The sequence below is a fragment of the Mastomys coucha genome, unplaced genomic scaffold, assembly GCF_008632895.1.
Source record: "Mastomys coucha isolate ucsf_1 unplaced genomic scaffold, UCSF_Mcou_1 pScaffold8, whole genome shotgun sequence".
In the NCBI taxonomy this organism is placed as follows: domain Eukaryota; kingdom Metazoa; phylum Chordata; class Mammalia; order Rodentia; family Muridae; genus Mastomys; species Mastomys coucha.
The window spans coordinates 4353553-4369293 of NW_022196914.1; the positions used below are offsets into that span (position 1 = coordinate 4353553).

Here is a 15741-nt window from a genome sequence, read left to right on the forward strand (position 1 = left end):
CTCATATGCATACAATAAAGAAAGAAAGGAATATCTCACAAAAGTACACTTGGCCCCGCCCTGACCACGCCATGTCCCTTTCCTTACTGAGTTCCTTTGCAGCACTATCATCATTTACAGGATCCTGCATTGTTTGCCATGAAGATGGCCATGTCCCCACATTCTACAACACTATCTCACACAGAGGAGGTCCTCATTAACTGTCATTAAGTGAATGAATAAATGACAGTGGTGGACTCTTAAACTCTTATGGGCATATTCTCAAAAGTATGTTTTATATTTTATGGTGAAAGAACATGAGATTAAACAACATAAAATGGCTGGTTAGATTTTTTCATATACAAAAAGGGCAAATTCACAGTTTACTGGACTCTTTCCTGCTAAAGAGCAAAGGGAGAAAAGTACACTTATCCCCCAATGACACAATTTACTATTGTTTGGCAGTAACCAAGACAATTCCATGAGAAAAAGAAATACATGTATAAAACCCAGAAAGGAGGCGGTCAACACCATTTACATATAATTTTATACCTAGAGATCCCAGAAATTTGTATAAAAATTACTTAAAATAATAAAATAAAATAAGCAGCTGGACACTAAGACACACACCGCATTGTATATACAGGCACATAGCATTTCTAGATAGCAAGGAATTAAAGTTTGGTAGAAGAGTCTACTTTCAACAGCACCAAAAGACACAATGGGGATAAGCTTTAATGAGAATAAGACACTGAATAAGAGGCTAATTAAAAGTTCTTTTGGAGGAAAATTGGTATAATCCAAATAAACTTGAAATTAATAGCAACTCTATCCATAGAACTGTTATACCATAGGCAAATACATATATGCCCAAAGGTACTAAGTTCAGTATTATTTATGAGGAATAAAGACTGAAAGCAATGCAACTACCATTTAAGAGGATATTGTTTGAGAAAAATAGAATATAACTATGTAACACAAGGATACTAAATATAAAGTAAAAGAAGGGTCCAGAGATACAATGGGCAATCCTTGCCCAATGTCTAGATGTGTACTAAATAAAAACAATGTGTAAAACATGCTGTACACCTGCTTTCATGTTTTTATGTTTATTTATTGTGTATATGTGTTTTTGTGCATCATGCATGCACATGTAGATATCAGATGACAACATTTGGGAATCAGTTCTTTCCTTCTACTATATGGGTCCCATGGATGGAACCTGGGTTGTCAGGCTCGACAGCAAGTGCTTTACCTGCTGATCCATCTCCTAGGCCTATCCCTGTGCTTTTAAACAGTGCAGGTATTTATACACAAACCTGTTGAGTGAATGATGTGCACTTATCCTTTTAAAAATTATTAGCACATGTGAGCTCATAATTCATACACAGGCAGTTTCTAGGAGGATGAATATAGTAGCATTAGCATCTCTGCATTGTAGAGTGAAGGACCTGGGGTCTCTCACATATGAGTGCAGTACTTAAAACTCAACATAAAAACTACATAGTGAATTGAACTTGGTCCCTTAGTAAAGTGCTGTTATCAGATACTAGAATTGTAATAGGTGATTCTAGGGCCACCTGTTCTAGATTCTAGATTCCTGTTCTAGGTTACAGCAATGAGCTGCTTTCCCATGGGTTCTAAAAGTAGACTTCTTAAAACTTCATATTCCTCAGTGGTGAGTCAGGTCTCTGACATCCTCCTATGGATTACACTAATGTGGTAGATATTAGTGATATTAATAATTACTTTTGTGTACACATTTGGAACAGCTGGCCATCAAAATGATGTTCATTATGTTTCAGATATTGTAGACTATATCTCTGCTTTCTCCTCTTTCTTCAGTCAATTGGTGGCTCTTTCTGAACAAGGTTTCTTATGGCTATAACAAACAGCTAACTACTTCATCACAAATAGAAGAGCCATCACAAGCACAATACAGAAACTTATCTCATTGTCAGTGATGATTAACTTACAGAAGTGTACTGCTCAGCTGAACCTGCAGTATGCTGTGGAAGCAAGAAGTGGGGAAGCACTCCAACGGGCATGTGGGCAGGCTACACTGCTGAAAGAAGACAGGAGCTGCTTCTGTGAAGGACAGTCTATTGGCCAAAGCTGAGACAACGTGAGTAACGACACCATAGTCTCAGAGTTTAACCCACAGAATAAAATAAGTATTTTAGCGTTCTCCCTAATGTGAATAAAAACTCTGAAGACCAAAGCATGGGAGAAGGAACCATGTTCTTTAGGTGGCTGCAGCAAAAGATACAGCAAACAGAAGGAAAGAGAAAACTACCATGAGACAAGCAGTACAGAGTGCCGCCACAGGCAAAGTTCTGTGGACAGAAGCCGAAGGAAGAATATGAGGAGGAATAGGAACTGCACACTACAGAACAGAGCCCCAAGAAATGTGCTCTTCAGAAACACAGCTGACAGCTTCACAGGGGAGAAACTTAAACCAAGCAGCTGAAGTCAGCATCATTACTAATGAGAATGTTCGCATCGTGAAACCCTCGCTAGGGCAGAGGGCTCTCTCCTGGTTTTCTTACAACCATGAGAAAATACCATATAAACCCAAATTAAAAGCTGACAGATTCACTGCTTTTCATTAAAGACTGCAAGATCATGAAAAGCTAGAAATGCTGAGAAACTATTATGACTAAACTATTATAACAACAAAACACACCATATGCTCCTGGGATAAAGAAAGGAGAGGAGAGAAAAATATGGTCAGGACCAAGGAAGGTATGTAGTCCATGGTACTGTACCAATGCTAACCTTGTGATTGTAATAATCACATATATGTATATGTATGTGTATGTGTATGTGTTTACACATACATATATAATCTGCGAGTTTATATGTCTTTAAGTTATAACAATTATTTAAAGGAAATTTCTTTGGTGTGTCATCTTTAAGTCTATTATCTTTTGACAGAAAGTAAAGCAATATGATTTTTAGAAGGAATATAAGAAGTAGAATAAATGGAAATGATAAAGAGTAATGAATTCCTACAGTTTATAAACAAGATTTGTTAACAAAAAGGCATTGTTCATTAACATTCCACCCGTTGAATGATTCCTTAACACAGACAGAAAACTAAATAGAAAGGGGTTTCGAGAAGGTCAGATGATGTAAATGTAGCTTAAATAAAACTCATTAACTCTACAAGGGATATTTCAAAAGAAATCCTACTCACAAAGATATTGAAAGGTTTAACAGTTGGCCAGTGTTGGCCCCTACAAAGAATATTCAACTGTATTACAGTCATGTAGGGTACTAGCATCTGCCTAAGTCTAAAATGGTTCTAGTGAAAATTTCAAAACTCACTGAGAAATCAACACCAGTACTTTCCTTGGTATGAATGCAGGTGTGTGGCAGCATTAGAAACTGTTACATACCACATAAAGCTCTTTGAGGGACTTTCTAAAAGGCTAGAATCACTGTACAGGGAGGGCTATATAAATAGCTCCCTACCTGAGAACTAGCCTGAGTAAGAAGCAGGAGGACTGCTGGAAGTTCAAAACCAGCCTCATTACACAGTGAGACCCCAGCCAGGTGGGACTTCATAGTAAGACTATGAAAAAGCAAAAAGAAAACAAAACACAACACCCTGCCCCCCAGTTCTTCCTAAGAGACAGGCAGGTCACGCCCCTTTGCTTGCTTTTAACACCCCTCCACAGAGAAATACAATCACTTTTAAAGTGTTAGGGAAGAGGAACACATAAGGCTTGTTCTTGGCTTTAACTCTGAGAACAAGTTACTGTAGTTTTTAAAATTCACTGTTTTAGAGTCTTGCAATATAAGCAAGTGTCCCGGTTTCCATTGTTGTTGTTTGAACAAGAACAGGGACTCTTAGAGCTCAGCTAGCCTTGAACTTACTCCGTATCTTCAGCGATAGCTCAGGCTGGCCTCCAGCTCACCCCATGTGCAATCACCTCTTGGCTGCTGGGACTGCAGACACTGCTAACACACCTACAGATCTTGACCCATTCTTTGTTCTCAAATAGAAAAGAACCTCCAAATACTACTGTTATGTTCTTCTCAACTCATTGAGAATAAAAACTTCTCTATTTTTGTTTTTTTAATTACCTACTTACTTTACTTACTTTTTAATTACTGTTTTTGGCTTAAATTTATAGCTTTGTATACACTAAGCACATACTCTACCACTGAGCTACACTGCTAGTCCCATTTCTCTATTTTATTTTATTTTTAAAATGTATTATTACTATCATCGTAGGAGAAGTGTGCACACATGCATACACACACGTGCCATGGCATGCATGTAGAGTTTAGAAGAAAACTATAGACCTCAGTTCTCTTTGTATCTTTCCACGGGTTCCAGGGATTGAACTAAGGTTGCCAGGCATGTAGACAAGTGCCTTCATGACTAAGCCATCTCATGAGGCCCCACTTTTCTGTTTTAAACAGCTTATTCCTTACTTGGAATATGCTGGGGAAACCCAATATGGGTTATCTTCTGCTGCTTTGGCATGACGCAAAATGGCTTCCCGAGGATTACTGTCATCAGTTTTGTCCAAAGCAATGTTCTTTACAATGTAGGAGGACAGGGTGCCCCCGTGGGTTCCAACTCGGCCACCACGACCTGTTTCAGAAGAAAACGCCCCAGTTAGAGAAAGCATGAACAGATCTGTGGCTGCTGCATCCTGAGCTCAGATCTCAACAGTGCTTTATCATCAGCCTTCATTGTCATGACTAAGAACCATCCGCACTTAACACCTTTTAACATTTAAAAACAAGAGACATTTAAAAATGTTTTGGTTGCTTAAATGACACTGATTTTTAAAAAAGGAAAAAAAATTTTTTCTTAAGAACTGTACTAAAAATTGCCCTAGCATGAACTTATTGGTACTTACTAGCTGCTATTTTAGCTGTAAATAAATATATTGTAGGGCTTTACACACTCCACATATAATATATTATAGGCACTTTGCTCTATGTCCTAAGGGAAAACAAGCCACATGAACACACGGACTCCCCTTACTTTTCTGCTATGACTGTCTTGGTAGACAGCAAGCTTAGGGGCATCCCGCTGGGTCTCTCATGGCCAGCATAGTGCCTGATAACCAAAATGGGCTGACATTTTACTAAACTCTTTTCAGAACTGATTTTTAGAAAGATAAACACATGATTAACCAAATAACACTAGAAGATACATTTCATTAATTAAGAAGAAACATTTTTTTTTGAAAAATACCAATTGCTACAGGCTTTCTGTGCCAATAACTATCACAGCTTTTAGAAAGGAGGAGCCGGCCCTATGGCTTCTCCTACTTATGGTCTTCCTTCTACCTTCCAGTGAAATGGGCAGCTCCACCTTACGACACTGAGCTAAGCCATGGTCACTCTCTGCCTGGTGTGAAACCTAATCCAGCTTGGATAGCAGGCTAGGAGACCAATAGTGAGCCAATATTGAAAGCAGCAGTTATAGCACTGGCTTCCAAAGGAGCCCCAGAGTTCAAGTGAGGTGACAGAAGGCTCAAGCTAGGGAGGATAAAGCCCCAGGTGTCCCCTCTGTTTCAGCACTGTGTCTCTATAAGCTCTACACATTGATTCTGGTGCTGGCCAAGAAAACATCTGAAAACCACTAGTGCCTCTGAAGATCAAGAACAACTCAGGCCCTAAAGCTCTTTCCACCTCCATATCAATGGCACTACCCTGCCCCCTCCTTCCCTTGCCAACAAAGCTGCTTCAGTCACCTGGGCCTGCTACAGGAGGTTCTGGTTTGTGTGACTTCAGGGGGTCCAGTCTGTCCTTCTCCAGCTGTTTCCTCGTACTTCGCTGGCGGGGCTCACGGAACATGGGTAAGGCATGAGCTGTGAGAAGTCACATTTGAAAAATTTCATTATAATAATAACTCTTCATCCAAAAACATAGCTAATGCATGACTAACTGAAACATGAAATGGAAATCATAATGACAGCCTTCATTTAATAATAAAAGACAGGCTTACTGTAACTAATTAGCCAATTTTGTTTGATACCAGACTCATTGTTCACCTCTGCTGGCAGCGAATGACACTCAGGAAACACTGTCAAACACTGTCATGGAAACACTGGGGAGTCTCATCTCCCTAACCATGGGTTAAAGCTAAATTTCTGTGGTTTTTGAAAAGAAACACTTAATAGAATCACTTTCTTATTTTTTCTTAGGGGACCCAAATATGAGTAATGCCAACAATGTGCCTGTCAGTCCTCAAGGTTCTTTAGAAGCCTCACACACGCTTAATCACTTCACATGCTTCTGAAATGTGACCCCTTCTCAGCAGAGGGGTGCAAACACGGAGTGACCACAAGGGTGGGGCACTTAGCCCTCCTTCCACATGGCTGGTACCCAAACAAGAGGGTAACTACTGTCAGGTGTTCACATAAAAGAATATGGACTTCAGGGGAAACCATGTAACACTTTGGTGGTCAGGGTTATTGTAGAGTATAGCTCTCTACTTACTGACCTAGAATTTCTTCCAGTCATTAAATACAAATTTAAACAATTTTTAAAAGAGAAAACATTTTCAGGGGACTGGAGAAAACAGGTTATAATCTAAATGAAACACTTCAAAACCCCTTCCAGTTCCCCCATTAGATCCTCTGCCCCTACTTCTGACTAAGGCCAGTCTGCACAGCTCACCTTAAACCATGCCTGCCTTGAGTAGGGAAGCTAAGCACATTACCTACCCCTCATCACTCTTGTAAGCCAACACAACACACAGTATTTTTAGGTGGGAAAACTTGCCTTTTACTTCCCATCACTGGGGGAGGGGGTAGGATTTAAGAAGGTCATATGTAATCACATGAGCTGGACTGGCTATGACCCCAACTTTAATACTTCTACTCTTGCAAAGAGTGTCTTGGGAATCTCTTGACTGATCACAAGCCCCATGGAACTTGGTCTCACAAGAGACCCATCACCATGAAGGCCAGCAGTAGAGCACCCTGGGCTACTCTATTACTCATCCCTGTGGCATCTTCCTGGCCTCTTACAGGTCTGAGGCTGTGGCTTTCAGATTAATAGGGTTGTATGACCTATCTGAGAAAAAAAGTTCTGCCCCAGACAGTTCATTTTATACAGAAATCCCTCCAAGTATGTTAGTACATGGCCATGGATTCCTTGTCTAATCTCACTGATGAATTCATTATTCAGCATCACGCTGCAGGTTCATGGTATAAGACAAATTTAGGCCTCCTGAATCTTGTTTATTCACAGAATAATATGTTAGTCTTTAAAACACTGTACTAGAATAATTCATTCAGCTCGGGCAAGTGCTTCCCATTTGAGGAGTTACATGAGACAAGCCTCATTTTTGCAAAAATCAAGAAGCTAAAGTGATGCTGTCATGTGACTTGTACCCGTGTCCACATGCTAGGAAATGATGTAATAGACACCACAACTCTAGGCCCTTTCTGATGTCAAACCAAGTAACAAACCAGACCACAGAGAAGAGCAATGGAAGACAGGAATGCTAACAACGACTTACGGGTGATGATGTAGTCCTGGGTTAGTGTCTCAGCTTGTTTTGCCTTCCTCTGGGTTTTAACCACACATAATTTTGCTCCCCTATGATGAGTTAAGACAAATACTTTTCTTTAGTGCATTTTAGGAAGAGGTAGGGATGAAACACTAATAATGGATCTAGTTCCATCAGATACTGTCTCAAAGCAATCTCACACACACACACACACACACACACACACACACCCTACCTCTACCTGTATGTAGTAGACCACAGCGGAAATTACTCCATGACAGATGCAGGTAACACTGAAACACCGGAAGATTTTGGCCAATTCATTTTCAAAATTAATTTTAACTCACACAATATATATGGCTTCACTGTAGCATTTTCATTAATCGTGAGATGTTTTTAAAAAAAAGCTGCGCAGCCCATCCTGTCAAGGCCCTGCCTTTCTGAGATGGGCTCTTGGTGACAATGAACTTCCAGTAATTCACATCTATCAGTCAGTGTCTCCCACCAAGTGAAAGATCGAAAGTGAAAGTGAAAGGCATTCAGGACTCTAATTTAAATCCACAAAAGTAATTTAAGAACACAAGATGTTAAAGAAATTTTGTAAGTTAAGCAAAGTCATAGGATTCCATTTTTAGCCTATGTTCCAGATGTTCCAAGGTCCTACACTCAGCAGGACCCAGCGTAGTGTATGTCCCTATTTCAAATACACAGTTTTAAGTGTCTAAGTTGGAACATGCCTATCAGCATTGCTCAGGGGCTACAACCTGATTAACTGAAGATCTTACCTCACCTTAGTGATACTGACCTGTCTCTCTGAAGAAAATATACATAAGCAAATTCTATAGATCCCAAGTAAAGATAGTACTTTCGAAATGGGAGTCAAAACATAAGGCTGTCATTTTTTTTGAGTGGACTCCATCCACACTAATTAACATTTTTACTTTATTAACAAACAATCCTACTTCTTCTTAAATATCATTTTATAACTTTATTTTATAGGGCAAAGGTTTCAACATTAGTTCAGAAACTTCTGAAGACAGGATTGTCCACTTCTAATTATAGAAAAATTATGGTCAGTGAAAGTTCATCCATAAAGATTGGTTTTCCTTTCCTTAGAAAGCATGTAAGACCTCAAAACAGGATTATAGGGAAGGGTACAAGTTCAGCCTGTGAATCTGTATACTAACAGAAAAGGGAAGGACCATGTTCCTTGGTGTGATAACCCATTGTCCATCTCGTGGAAAAGAAAGTGTTAATACCTGAGGAGCCAGATGAGCCTCTCCCAGTTTCCAGACCTTGGGATTAAATTTGTAAGCTTCTAGTTGACCTGGGGTGAGCTAAGGGCCAGGGAAAGTACATGTGCTAGCCCTTTCAGTTGGCACAGCATAAACTCATCAAATACACAAACCAGTAACTGCTAAAAGCTCCCCAGAAAAGGTAAAAGAGAAGAACTGCTGCTGTTTCTTATGAGTGGCCAGTCCTGTTTGTTAATCCCTCACATGTATCTCTGCTAATGCCCCTGTCCTGGGACTAGACGGAGCAAGCAGGACTTCCCCCCACCCTGCACTCAACATTTCAGCCAAAGGACTGCAAATCCGCAGGCAACTTTCCCTTTGAATTCGATGCAGATCAAGGGTGAGATCTAAATCCCATTTAAAGCACAATGCTAGGAGTCTGAGGCTTTACTGTGTACCAGCTGCCTTTTCTAAAAGGGTGGATCCCCATCAAAGGGGGAGGAATAAAAGGCAGGGTGAACCCAAACCCTCCCCAGTTGTCATCCATCTCAAACAGGCTTTTCCCATGAAATACCTCTGACTCTTGTTGGGGTCGTAGTACACTTTCGCCAGTCCATTTCCAGTTCCAACCATGATCTGGTTCAGCTTTGGATGCCACAGGCAGCGGACCACACTCTAAAAAGGACAACCACAGAAGTCAAGTCAGGTGATCAAATAAAAACCTAAGGGGAGGAGAGAATCCTGCTGCTGCTTTGATGGTCAGTTTACTAAGGAGTCAAGGACTGGCCTGAGAAAAACCCATGACTTCTCAGATACCTTCTAAATTATAGCATTGCGTTTTGTGAATAAGTCCATACCACCTCTTATCATCCATGTGAAATCCTACAAAAATACAAGACATTCATTTCTGTGCATGACCCCCTCTTCCTGATAGCCTTGGAACCACAGTTAGGCAGTCCAGTTCCAATGTGAGGCTGGCACTATGGAATGCTGGCTCCCTGTGACGCTCACCACCACAGCAAACTTAGATCTGGTTTTCATGTTTTTACACACACAATATGTCCCGCTGGACTCAGATTGAGGCCAGGTGGTTATTGTTTTTTAGTTCACAGAGATCCAAGTCTCATTAAAATTTTTTATAAAGCACACATATTGGTAGACAATTAATAATCTCTCCCTGCCTATGAGACAAAACAGCAAAGCCATGACAGAAATAAAGCAGATATCAATTGCAAAGCCTTGATATTAACCTGATGGGAAGCTATTTCAAGAGGTGCCTCACTGGACGCTCTGGCCCTCTGAATTCACGTCTGGTGAGGAATAACTGGTACTCTGGGGTCCCAAAGAACCCAAGTTCTGAGTTCTCACAAGCTGTTTCCAATTTTCTTGGGGTAGGAGGGAAGGTGGGAGGGCCAGCATAAAGAGAATCAAGGGGGGGGACATGAAGCTGACACTGGGAAGCACAAATATCACATACAAAGTTCTAAAAACCTCACTTAGGGGAAGCATGAATTCATCGTTGACTAGCAGCCCATTTCCTGCACACATGCATATGGACTAAAGGGAAAGAGGTTCAATTAGACACTGACATCTGAGGTTCTCAAAGCAAAATCAAAGTACTGCAGCCCTGTCTCCTGAGGCCAATCTTCTAGTCCTTGCCTCTAACATCCCGCTCTTTCATACCTGAAAACTCTGAGAACCCTTTGGTAGAAATTCTACTCCCGCTGGAGAGATGGCTCAGCGGGTAAGAGCACTGACTGCCTTTCCAAAGGTCCTGAGTTCAAATCCCAGCAACCACATGGTGGCTCTCAACCACCCGTAATGAGATCTGACGCTCTCTTCTGGAATGTCTGAAATCAGCTACAGTATACTTACATATAGTAAATAAATAAATCTTTAAAAAAAAAAAAAAAGAAATTCTACTCCCACCTTACTGTCGATAGTTAAATGGCTGCAAACCCTTTTCAGATACTGCAGAACTATGGAGGACGCTAAAAAGAGCCTGCAAGTTGCTAATCTTCATCCAACAATACTCCAAGGTGGTGCATAAGCTATACACCAAAAGAGCCTGCAAGTTGCTAATCTTCATCCAACAATACTCCAAGGTGGTGCATAAGCTATGCACCACTGAAGTGGACTGAGTCATTCCAGAGTCAGTGTTGGCATTTCCCCCCACGGAGGTGGAGGTAGGGGTGGGGCAAGCTAAAAGAGCAGGTTTCCACATTTCCTTAGCTTTCTTCAAATCTGGGGTGCTGCTCTCCAATGTCAGCTAGCGAGGGTTAAAAAGCAAACCAAACAACAGTAACAGGAGAAACACTCAAATCATTTGAACCACTGGAAACCTTTATACTTGACAACTTGGTTTTCCTTTCTAATGTTCTCTTTTACATGCATTTCGTTAGTTATGAGGAGGGGAGAATGTGTGTACCACAGTGCATGTGCAGAGATCAAAGGGCAGAGGACAGAGGAGGCCGTTCTCCCTTTTCAGGCCTCTTCTTAAATGATGTTACCTTTAAGCCCACCTTATTTAAAGCTATAACCCTTTAACTCTGTCCCCTCTGCCTCCCTTTTGCCATAGCACATATCTTCAATACAGAATAGGATTTTTATTATTATTATTATTATTATTATTATTATTATTATTATTATTACTTTTGCTATGCCTTTCTCAACCAGAATTCATGTCCCATGGCCAGAGATCTGGATTAGCTTTGTTTGGCAGTGTATTCCAGGTCCTTAGATTAGTGTCTGGTACTCTTCCAGTATGTTAAAAGCTTCATGTCACCTATACCTGAATGGGTTACTTTGTTAAGCAGAGCTGGGGACAATTTTCAATTTAAAAGTTATCCTTTTCCATGAAGAAGAATTTGGTTTCTGTGTATCACTATTATAACCAACCAACATACAAATCCAGCAGGGTTCGTTCCTTCTGCAGACCTGGAGAGAATACATGTGTGAACCAGAGAGCAAGAAAGGAGACCAAGGGGCTTTCAAGTAACCCCAGCCACCCATGAATGGTCCCAGGACAATGTTAGAGGCATGGCTTTAGAGTCCTTTCTTTTCCTTGGTTCTCTACAGGTCTGGCTAAGCAGTTACTGGTTCTCAAATATGTTTTCAAGTGAGCAGGGTGCAGAATTGGAAAAGATCCACAATGTAGGCCTGATAAATTCCAAGACACCCAGCCAAATAGGCAGTTTCCAGGGGCAGCAGGTTACTGTTACTCTCTCCCTTTCCACCGAGGGTGTAAATGTTAGAGAGGCCACTGCTCAGGCCAACAGACCAATGTCTGGTTGCTTTCCAGGGAGTCTGAAGGCATTTCACCTCTATTCCTGCTCAGATCCTTTATCTCTAGAGCTCCAAGACACACCACACATGACTGCTCAGCATAAGCTGGCAGAGACAAACACATTTACCCTCTTCTCACGCAGAAGCAGGGAAATGCAACTAAGAGCCCTTGAACTAAACAGTTAGTCCAGAGACCACTCCACTGTGGCAATGAGTCACCAAGGCAGCCAATGAGTGGCCTGTGAGTAGACTAACTTAGGCACAGGACACTTGAGGCTCAATTACCTTAAGACTTGTTATTAATCAAATACTACAGGGATTCCAAAACACAGAGTGAAGAAACAGAGTTCAAAGTCAAAGGTGGGTGGGCCTTTTTTGTTTATTAATATTTATTGTGTGTGTTTAGCTGACCTTTGTAAACTTTGCAGCTAATGTGCCTCCATACTTTGTCCTGTCAAGGAAATGCATCTTAAAGCAGAGAGCTGGCCGTTTGCCAAACCAAACAATCTCTGAGTCCGGAGGCAGCAAGCAGAGTTGCCACACTGCTAATTTGTCAAACATACATACTGGGCTTTGCTCAACAACAATGGACACGTGCCTGCTAGAAGCCCAGAACCATCAGAAGACAGATGAGCTATAAATACAAAGAAAGAGTGCAATCGCTCATTTAGCCAAACTCCTGCATCCTCTCTTTAAGAGACGCCTCTTTGGTTAACATGCCTGGATCTCTGACAGTACTAAACGGTGAATCAAAGGACAAGAGACAATCCCAGAAACACCAGACCTACAATACCAAAGAGACAGGCTTTACCTCAGATGACAACAGCCATGCAGCAGCAGAAGGCCACTGCACTGTAAGAGTGAGGCTCTGAACTTAATCTGCATATTGTGTATAGTGACTTGGTTAATTAAACTGAGAAAGCATTTTATTCTATCACTAATCCACTTCATCTTACTGACACACGTGAGTCAACTAATAACTATGGTTAGTTGTCAAAGCTCAACTCTGTTCTGGCTCAGGGCTAAGTTTTATTGTTTTAAACCAAAGCTCAGTTAGCATTGCAGAGTAACCACAAACTGCCCCCAAAGTACTCAGCTCTAGCAGCTGCCACCAAGAGATAGCAAGACAGTGACGGTGGAAATCGTAAGCAAGATGGCCAGGGTCAGTTACAATACACAAATGTGCTCAACACAGAGATCTTCTATCCCTGCAGGGACCAAAAAAAATGGGGAGATGAAGAGATCGGCATATACTGCCAACAGTGTCAGGATTCCAAGCGGCAATTCTGGAATTACCCCTTAGCAAAAGTGAGATGGCCACAAAAAGTCCAAATAATTATTTCTATGGTCTTCTGGTTTACTTTAAGTGAAGCCATGAAAATAAGCAGGGGAGGAAAGAAGAGCAGGAACTGAACATGAATTTTAGGACATGTGGGAAAGGAACTTTAAGGTACCTGGAATTTTAAATTATTATTATTAATTTACTGTTATTACATTTACTTGTTTATGTATGGCAGGGCACATGTGCTATGGCAAAAATACAAAAAAAAAAAAAAAATCAGAGGACAAGTTTTGAAAGACAGTCTTCTCTTTCCACTGTGCACAGCTGGGGTACTGCACTCAGGCCATCAGATGTCTGCCCACTGAGCTATCTCACTGGCCCTGGAGGTTTGTATAATTTGATGTAATTGAGTCTTTACAAAAGTAGTAACTTCATTCATCTCATAGATGAAAAACACCAAACAAACAAAGTAAATTGAGACTGGGAGACAGCAATGCTTCCAGCTTACATAACTTACAGAGGGGAGGTAATGGGTACCTCCAACACTATTTATTTCCTTATGCTATGTATCATGTAGTGGAGCCTTATACTTATCAGTGAACAAAACTGGGAGGTTTTAAATCATTTCCAAACCTTTCTAACTCAGAATTAGAATCTTATCAAGTTGGGTTTTGAAAGGAAAAGGGAGGCTGAGACTGTAGCTCAGTGGAAGAATGCTTGCCCAGAATTCAAGTGCATTCCAGTTAACCCCAGCAATGCAAGAAGATGGGGAGCAGATGGTATCACTAAGTCCAAAAACAGAATGATCAAGGCTCACAAAGGTTGCTATCAAAGAACTCAATGCCTGAGCAACACCTTAGATGCATCCAATGCACATATCTAAACAGCACCATTGAAAACAAGCCCTGCATCCTTATAATTTTATAGTTTTAATGTGATTATGTTCAAATACCATTTCCTGGTCCTTCCTAGCTGCTGACCCTCACTGAACACCACACACCATCTGTGGTTTTCACATTTGGTTTCTGTCTCATGGAAGAAGGATAAAGAAGCAAACCAGATTCCTTGGAAGAACAAGCAAGTTCCGCGATTTCCAATAACCAGCCTTGTGCAGCCCTGTGGATATGAAGCCTTAGCAAGCTGCCATCCTGCGTCCCCAAGTGTGTGCGCCTGAACCCTAGACCCCGGGGCAGCCCCATTTCTGCTCCAACAAGATGAAAGAGATGATCATGAACCAGGAAAAACTCACTGAACTACAGGCACAAGTGTGCACTCATGAGAAAGGAACTGCTCATAGAAAGAAGAAGGTGGTTCACAGAACAACCACAGCAGATGACAAAAAACTGCAGTTCTACAAGAATTTAGGGGTAAATAATATCTCAGGTTTTAAAGGGGTGAACATGTTAACAAACCAAGGAACAGGGATCCGTTTTAACAACCCTAAAGTTCAGCAAACAACTTCACCATTACATGACACGCTGAGACAAAGCAACTGACAAAAATGCTTCCCAGCATCCTAAACCAGCTTGGTACATGCAGTCTGACTAGCTCAAGGAGACTGGCTGAAGCTCTGCCCAAACAACCTATAGATGAAATGCACCACTTACTCCTGGAGAGGAGGAAGACGATGAAGTTCCAGATCTGGTGGAGAATTTTGGTGAGGCTTCCAAGAACGAGGTAAACAGAAGTGAAGCAACTTCTGATGAAGGTGACACTTGCAGAAGTCACAGGAGCTGCTATTTTATATCATGACTGCTTTTTAAATTTTTTTTTTTGTTTATGGATCTGATAAAAATCTAAATCTCTAATATTTTTTAAGCCCAAGCCCCCTGGACACTGCATCTCTTTTCAGTTTTTGCTAATACCTAATTCATTCTTTGCAGCAATTTAAGTTGAAGAAACTTGGGAATAAAATTTGGAGAAGGTTAATAAAATTCTTTACCTAGTTTTTTTTTGTTTGTTTGTTTGTTTGTTTTTAAAAAAAAGCCTTAGCATTGTGGGTGGCCATCCCCAGGACTACCCATTATACTTAACCATGTGTACTGACCCATAGATCACAGTGTCTGCCCCAAACAAATGAAAGATGACAGATGCAAACAGGAAGGTACCAGAGAAAAAGCACTCCAGATTCCCACACACCCATGACTCACTTCACAGAGAAAGGAAACGGTTTTCTATATCAGAATATTGGGCATGGGAAGCAGAGGAGTAAAGTGGGAACTGCTTCAGTTCTTCCAGGCTATTTGTCTTCCACAGTGCCAAGGACCAGCCTCGGCTTGGAGATGAGTTGTGACAGAAGGGGGTATGGGAGTGGAGAAAACAAACGGGTCCAAGCTGGCAGCCTATGTTCTGCTGGAGATGGCTCCCTAGACAGCTCTCTGTAGATAGCTCTTGGCTCTGTACCTGCTCCAGACACCCTTTCAGATCGCACCCTTTCTCTATCTCTGTCTCTCTCTCTCTGTGTGTGTGTG

General features: G+C 41.2%; 1 protein-coding gene and 1 pseudogene across 2 annotated transcripts in view; one reads left to right on the forward strand and one right to left on the reverse strand.

Moving 5' to 3' along the window:
- The window catches only part of Wdr70 (WD repeat domain 70), a 227894-nt gene that overhangs the window by 8747 nt on the left and 203406 nt on the right, over positions 1-15741 (reverse strand). For both annotated transcript variants that reach the window (XM_031360273.1, XM_031360272.1), the window contains exons 14-17: positions 9278-9378; positions 7478-7557; positions 5703-5819; positions 4426-4588 (exon numbers count right to left, since the gene is read on the reverse strand). In XM_031360273.1, the coding sequence (XP_031216133.1) occupies positions 4426-4588; positions 5703-5819; positions 7478-7557; positions 9278-9378 (461 nt within the window). The remainder of the gene's footprint in view (positions 1-4425; positions 4589-5702; positions 5820-7477; positions 7558-9277; positions 9379-15741) is intronic.
- Positions 1515-15741, forward strand: part of LOC116083807 — a 17718-nt pseudogene continuing 3491 nt past the window's right edge.